Genomic DNA, 7,556 nt, shown 5'->3' with positions numbered 1-7,556 from the left:
GGGAGGACAGACTAGTTGGAAGACAGTGGTTAAAGGACAGACTAGCTGGAGGACAGACTAGCTGGAGGACAGACTAGTTGAGGACAGACTAGCGGGAGGACAGACTAGCTGGAGGCGGTGGTGGCTCCTGGGAACAGAGGAGCCCTGCCCCAGGGAGGCAGGGAGGGAGATTTCAGAGAGAGGAGCACCCGCGCTGGGTGGGCAGGCAGAGCCGTAGAAAGCTTCTGGGGTTCTGCACAGCAGAGCGGGCCCTCAAGCAGCAGAAGTGATCTCTGTGAGGAGCTCGGAAGAGGAGAGGGGAAGGACCAGAACAGACCCCGACGGAGACGGGGGCATCTCCATGGCTACCTGCAAGGGCAGAGGACCTAGGACCAGCCGCAGAAGTGGGCAGGTCAGGACACAGCTGAGGACTGATAGCGGCTATGAGGTGGGGGGGACTCCTGGGGAAAGGGGTGAAGGAACATTCCACATTGACAGACATTAAGTTCCGATCACGCGCTGGGATGATGAAATTGAAATAGCACAGGAGTTGAGTTCTGAGAAAGCAAGCTCCCTTCCTCTCACACCGAGGTTTGCGGGCTGGGCCTCCGACCTGCACAGATGTCACTTAGGGGCACGCAGATGTGGCTCTGGGGGCAGGGCCGGGGATGCAGGCCCAGGGCCGTGGGAGGCCGAGGGGTGCTGCACTCAGCACCTCCCAGCCCTTGTGGGGTTCCTGCTCGTAACCACCCACAGCCGGGTCTGTGCTGATCCCCATTTAGAGATGAGGCACCTGAGGTCAGCGAAGCAGGGTGACTCACACTGGGAGGGAATTGAGCTAAAATTCCTACCCAGGTCTGTCTGTCTCAGGGCCCCATGACTCGGGGGTGGGGGGGGACTGGCACACTGTGCGGGAGAGGAGGCGGGGTGGACAAGTCCCCCAGACAGGGCATGGAGAGACGTGTCTTCGGAATTATTTGTGTTCTTCTAGGGTCTGCTCACCCCTCTGGTGACAGGACTCCTCTGCTCCCACTCTGAGCCCATGTGGTCCAGTAGGAGCCCAGGGAGGGGTACATGACCCAATCAAAGACTTCCGGCGACTTGGCCAGAAATATGGGTCTTCTTCTGAGACTGGTCAGCAGCCAGGGCTATCTCTGCACCCATGGAGAGAGCCCACCTAAGGGGAGGACACCATGGCTACGGCTCAGGCACACAGTGCTGAGAACACGAGCTTCATCATTCTGCCGCACCTACTCCCAGAAAGTATGCGAAGGGCCTCACCATAAAAGACACGATACAGTGAAGTTATCAAAGAGCTGGAGGAAAGCAAGATCACAAACATGGAGAAAATCGAGATCGGCCATTGTAAAGGATCGTTTACTGACAGTGACGACAAAGGCAGGATAGGAGGAGATAGATAAAGAATGATTGAAGATCATGAAAATTAAGATTTATTTATTGGGGGGAGGGGCAGAGGGAGAGAATCTCAAGCAGACTCCCTGGTGAGCACGGAGCCCCACACGGGGCTCCATCTCACAACCCTGAGATCATGACCTGAGCTGAAAGCAAGAGTTGGATGATTGACTGAGCCCCCCAGGTGCTCCTGTGTCAATCATTTCTTCAGGAGGAACCAGTCTGAGTCTGAGTGAGGGTGGAGGCAAGGGGGACAGAGAAGGCCCGGGCTCAGATCCTGCCAAAGGAAGACTTCACTGTCTCAGACATCTCTAGAAGGAAGCTTCGAAGGGCCATGAACCAGCCCATCTCAGCAGACGGCCCTGCTTTCGCTTTCAACATGGAGACCAGGGCCATTGCCATCATGGCGCTCCGTGTCCTCTCCCTGCCTGGCCCCCTGAGGCGGGGAGGGGGGGGAGGGGAGGGGAGGGGAGGGGCTTCTGCATCCACACCCACACCCTCTCCATCTCCTACCTGCAGGACCAGGTGACCTGCCCCTCCACTGGTCCCCTTGCCCTCTTTCCCTGGGCCTAGAGGCCTGCCCTCCACCTGCCATCTGTCTCCTCGTCCTTCCCCCTTCTTTCTATACCCCCACCCCCCAGCCCCCACCTCGGCTCACAAACACAGTCCAAGTGTCTCCTGTCAGCAACACACCCCTTCCTTTACACTGTCACACCCTCCTTAATATTCCCACCTGTCCTCATAAAAAATCCCTCCAAAGAGCTGTCTACACTTGCTGTCTACACTGCCTCACCTCCCATTCACTCAATCCAGCCCCTCCCCCCGCTGCTCCCTAGTGACCTGCTTGGCGCTAAATCCCCTGGCCGCTCCTCCGTCCCTGTTCCGCTGCTCCCCTTATTGCACAGGAGCTATTCACCCCTCCTGACCCCCCCACCCCCACAGCCCCTCAGGCTCGCCCCGCCGCTCCCTCTGCCAACGCCCCCTGCGCGGCTGGTCCCCAGACCGCGGTCACTGACGCCCCTCGCGATTCATTCTCCGCGCGTCCCTGGAGGAGTTTCCCGAGGGTCTCTCCGGCCTGACACTTCGTCTTCTCACCCATGTACTGCTGCCCTCACCAGCCCCCCTCACCCCTGCCTGCCTCTCCCAGGCTCCTACAGTGTGGATCCGGCCCCAACGCTTGCCTGTTAAATCCCTCAATGGCTCTCTCTGGCTCTGGTGGAACAGTCCAGCCGGCACCGCGCCGGGTTTCACCTTTGCTCCTGGAGTCCTGCATGGAGTGCCTTCTCACCCCTTATTGTCCTGCTGCGTCCCCGGCTGGCTCCTGCTCCACCGGTGAGGCCTGAATGTCACCTCCTCCTGGAAGTCCTCCCTGATCGCTCCCATCTTTCTCTGGTGTTCCTAGATGGCTGGCTGCATCACGTGGAAATACTAGCTCCCCTCTCCCTCACTGATCGGAGACGACCTTGGGAATAAGACCCGCTCTGGCTTCCTTCTGATGTCCCAGCTTCTGGCACGGAGCTGGCCCCGAGTCGGTTGTTGAATTATTGGATTAGTGGAGGCCCTGAGACTTGGATGGCGGGTGGTGGGGGCTGGGAATGGCTGTCTGCCAGGTGCGGCTGGGCCCCAGGCTCACCTGTACAGAGCAGGCCCGAGCAGATCCATCGAAAAAGCTGTGCGTGCTCCCTGCAGGAGCGTCGGACCCTCAGGGCCGGCCACGGGCTCCGCCTGGGGACAGGAGCAGCAGGGTCCGCGCGTGGCCCCGGACTCCCAGTGTCAACACCTCAGGGAGAGGCCACTCAGGCACATCCCCAGTGCACTGGAGACATGGGCCGAGCCGGGCGCTGGCCTCGACATCACAGGACCGGGGCAACCCCACCCCAGAGCAAACCGAGGAATGCCCCAGGCCCCCCACGCCGTCCACGTCAGCCGAGCCTCAGCCTGGAGCGGCAGCGACCCTCCTGAGAATTCTGCCCTCGGGCTCGGGAAGGAGTTAACCCAGATGCTGAGGAAGAGCCGCCCACCCGCAGAAGGGCGCAAACCAGGACGGCCGCCGCGCCTCCCTGTCCCATTTCCACCTGTCTGCGTCCCAGCTCGGGGTTCTTCCCGGGGGACGGGAGACTCACCACCTGAGTCAGCAGCCCCTCCCAGCATGTGAACAGCCCGCCCCACGCCTGCAGTTCCCGCCCGCCCCCCCGCACCTGGCCGCCTGTGTATCCCGGGAGGAAAGGCGGCCCCTGGGAGGGGGCTGTGTTAGGGACGCCCCGCCCCTCCCTGTCCCCACCTCCCTCCTCCTAAGGGAGGCCTTCTTCCCCAACCTCCCATCCGAGGCACACAGCTGGGCTCCCTGCCCTCCACACCCCTCCGCCTCGTGCTCTCCTCAGCTCAGAATCTGGCCAGTGGGGACCCCAGCGAGCCTGGGCCTCAAGAGACCGAGTTCTAGGCTCACACTTGCTGCCCGTGTGACCAGGGCCGGTCTCTCTTCCTCTCGGGGCTTCAGCCTCCCCACGGGAAATGAGGGGACCGGCCCAGGCCAGGGTTTTTCCAACTAAGCCTCGAGGTTCCCCGAGGTGCCCCAGAGACCCAGTGGGGTAGAAGGCAGGCGGGGAGGTTCGGGGCCCCCATCCGGCTTCAGTCAGAAGGGCCCCACGGTATGGAGTGCGGTTCCTGCGGGGATTTGGTTGTGGCCCCTTCAAGGCCGGGTGGGAGCCTCCGGCCGGGCTCACCCCTGAGGCAGCAGGCCGCAGTGCGCATTCATCCGCTAAAGCACGTTTGCTCCTTTGGGCGACAAAGGTTCTGGAAGCCCCCTCCCTATTGTCAGGAGGCCAGGTTCCTGTCCCTGCCCCCCAGGCCAACCCACATCCCTCCTGGAGGCCACCTACCGTCCTGAGGTCTCCGGGCTGGCCTCGGTCCAGCTGTCCCCACCCTCTGCAGGGCTTGAGACGTTGCCAGGGGTCCGGCCTTCCTCCTAAAGCCACCAGACAGTGACCAGAGTGTGCCTCCTGCCCCAAGTGAGAGCGGAGAGGGACCCTGCCTGCCCGCTGTGTGCCCATGGGCATGTCGGGAGGGCGCTGGGGTGCGGGCTGGGCTTTTGCACAGGAAGTCATTAGAGGACAACTTCATTAAATTCTGCAAAGTGCACATTGAGCGCCTACTGTGTGCTGGACTGGGTGCCAGACACATCCCGCCCTCAGGGAGCTCATGGGCTGCGTGCAGAGGGGACCCTGGAGCCTCGGCGGTGGGTGGTTGGGGAAGCCTCAGGTGGGGCCACCTCGTGGCATGGCTCCAGGACACCGTTTGCCCTCCATTCGTCTGTGGAGTTGTGTTTCGGGGGGTAGAGGTTACAGTGTGAAAGGCACACCCCGGGGTTGCTCAGTGTGCTGAAGGGGCAGGGGGCTTTGTCAGGGGAGGTTGGGAGGGAAAAGGGTGTCATATTCGGCTCCAGAGTTCTGGGTGGTGGGCCTCCACTTGGCCATTTCGGAGCAAGGACAAGAGGGCCAGCTCCTTAAAGGCTGAGGCCTCCCCAGAGATCCACCCCCACCCCACCTCCAATCACGTGGTCTCTCCTTGTTTTTTAGATCACAGCTCAAACGTCCCCTCCAGCCTTTCAGACTAGGGCAGGTGCTCCTGGCACATCTCAGGTCCACAACACAGGGTTAATGAGCGAAATAAAGGGGCTGCACATTGAGGTTGCGGGGCAGGGAGGTCCTAATTTTTCAAGCAAAGAGGTAGGAGGGGTGAAGGAAGATGGTGAACAAAGGGCCCTCCCCCCAAGGGGCCAAAATGGGGAAGGGGAAGGAGACAGACCAGGCTTTCCAAGAGCTCAGCCCCCTTGTTCTCCAGACCATTGGCCACAGATGTGAGCGAGATGGACTCTCTTCGTTTTGGTGTCTTGTCTTCCATGTGCCCGATCTTCCAGCTGAAAGACAAAGTCGGGGCCCAAAGCTGAAAGCAGAAGGCAAGGCAGGACCCAGGTGGGGGGCCCAGAGAAGGGAGGAGGATGAGAGAGGATGGAAACAGGGAGCAGATGCCTGGTGCCGCTTTGATCATCCCGGAGCTCAACCCTCCTTGGGCCTGGGAGCCACAGAGGAAGGCGCCCCTTCCTGCACTCACTTCTGAACCCGTGGGACGCAAGTCCTTGCATATCTGGGGGGGGGCAGCAGAAGCAGGGCAAATTATGCCCACCTCACAGGGAGGGCAAGGAAGGAATCATGTAAAAGAACCTCTAGCTCTCATCACTCCCATAGCAGGTTAAAGCCATTGCCACTAAGTGATAGCTTCACCGTATTATACTGTCCCGCCTCTGAAAGCTGGAAAAATAATATCCCAAAGACTCTCCCAGTCCCTGGATCCAGCTAGACCTGAAACCAGTCCCACCACTGGACCTTTCAATTCTGAAAGCCAATAGTCCTTTTTTTGCTGCAGTTCATAGGCCTAACTCATCTGAATAAGAGCCTGAGCTAAGACCAAATCTCTCCCCACTCCTGTTTCTTCCCCTTGGGGAGCACCCTACTCCATCCAAACACCGGCCTGGTTAAACTCACACGTTCAGAGGCACATACACATGGGTGCACATGCGAGCAAGGAGACATGTGCAAGTTCACACACAAGCAGAGCCCAGGAATGCCTAGCTATCTGTGCACACACACAGATGCACAACTGTCCGGGGAGAGGCAGGACCCCCGTCCTACTCACATATTGTGGTGAACAAGTCACTCTCGGGAAAGGACAGAAGCGCGTATTTCCACGGGGACAAAATGACTTCAACCTGCTTGCACTTTGGCCCGTCTTCTCTTTTCAGTGCAAATTCCTGGGCAGAGTCCAGAGCGGGAAGAGGTTGGGCCTCCCACCCAGCTCGGTCCAGCGCCCTCTCCAAGGCCCAGGGCCGCGGCCGGGGAAGGGACCCCAACCTCTCTCAGGGAAAAGGGAAAACAGAGCCAGTGGGCCCCACTCTGGGCCTGGCCCACTGGGCTCCTGCCTTCAAACTTCATCTGCCTCCCTCCTCTGAGATGCCCTCTTCCCTACTCTCCCCTCTCCCACATGGGCCCACCTCTTCCAGGAAGCCTGTCTTCACTATTCTCACCCTCTCTAAGTTCGCCCCCGCCCCCATGGCCTCCTTCTGCACCGGCCCTCGAGGTTACCCAGGCTGGAGGATCATGCACGTTAGCTTTCATCTTGCATCTCACCAGTCTCCCTTCCTCACGGAATCGGTGATTATGACAACAACCTCCTTTCCCTGAGCTCGAAGGTAAGGAAAGCAGGTAGCAGTCACAAACAGCGACGGTTCACGTCCAAGCCTCCAAAACGTCAGGACAATGGAACGCAATCACGCTGTTGGCCCCTTCCTCCCTCCTTTTCTTCCTTCCTTCCTTCCTTCCCTTCCTCCCCATATAAGTAACTTATTTCTTATTCTTTTTATTTTTCAAATTTTTATTTAAATTCCAGTTAGTTAACATACCGTGTAATTGTATCTTCTTTTTTTAGCCGACGCCAAGGCAACAGTGTGCGAAGTCAAGGGACAAACTTTAATGTTTCAGTCCTCCAACTAAACATTAAACTGTTCTGACAGGGTGAACATCTCTTTAATAATTAATTATACACACTCAGGACAAAACCCCATGTGATGCATAAACATTTCCTGGTAACACAGGTGGTGGGATTACCTGCAGATACTGGTTGTTCTAGACGTTCGGAGAGGATGATGGATGGAGGGTGGGGGTGCCTCTTGCCTTTAAAAACATTTTTTTGTCTGTCACTCTGATTACCAAAGCATTACACGTGCTTCGTGAAACGCCGTATACAGATACAGATATACAGAACACAGCAAGTTAAAAACCCCTCTAAGCGGAGCCCCCTGGAGACGACCCGCTGAGTTTGTGGAATTGTTCTCCAGACTTTGCCTTTATGTTATTCCTTTTACAAAGGAGGCTCCGACTACACCAGCTTTTTTTCGCAATCTGGGGCAGAGATCCACACCCTGCCCCCCTCACTCTGTTGGGGACCCCTGTGCGGCCTTGATTATAAACTCAATGTCCATGGTGTCACCTGGTTTATCCTAAAGGACGCCCGCCTCTGTGGGCTAGGAGCCGTCCTGGCAGAGGGCCTTGTCAAGCCCCAGAGAGGCTGCACCTGCTTCTCTGCTTCTAGCCTCTTCCCCCTCCCCTCCC

At 58.5% G+C, this 7,556-nt stretch overlaps 1 protein-coding gene across 3 annotated transcripts in view; it reads right to left on the bottom strand.

The window, feature by feature from the left end:
* The window catches only part of SLC28A1 (solute carrier family 28 member 1), a 51,717-nt gene extending 45,545 nt beyond the window's left edge, over positions 1-6,172 (bottom strand). For all 3 annotated transcript variants that reach the window (XM_035024210.1, XM_035024211.1, XM_035024212.1), the window contains exons 1-4: positions 6,085-6,172; positions 5,197-5,308; positions 4,272-4,357; positions 3,026-3,117 (exon numbers count right to left, since the gene is read on the bottom strand). In XM_035024210.1, the coding sequence (XP_034880101.1) occupies positions 3,026-3,117; positions 4,272-4,357; positions 5,197-5,292 (274 nt within the window). In that variant the 5' untranslated portion in view covers positions 5,293-5,308; positions 6,085-6,172. The remainder of the gene's footprint in view (positions 1-3,025; positions 3,118-4,271; positions 4,358-5,196; positions 5,309-6,084) is intronic.
* Positions 6,173-7,556: the final 1,384 nt, after the last annotated feature.

This window comes from Mirounga leonina, unplaced genomic scaffold, assembly GCF_011800145.1.
Source record: "Mirounga leonina isolate KUSES-001 unplaced genomic scaffold, KU_Mleo_1.0 Mir_178, whole genome shotgun sequence".
Classification (NCBI taxonomy): domain Eukaryota; kingdom Metazoa; phylum Chordata; class Mammalia; order Carnivora; family Phocidae; genus Mirounga; species Mirounga leonina.
This window is presented reverse-complemented; position numbering and strand designations above follow the sequence as displayed.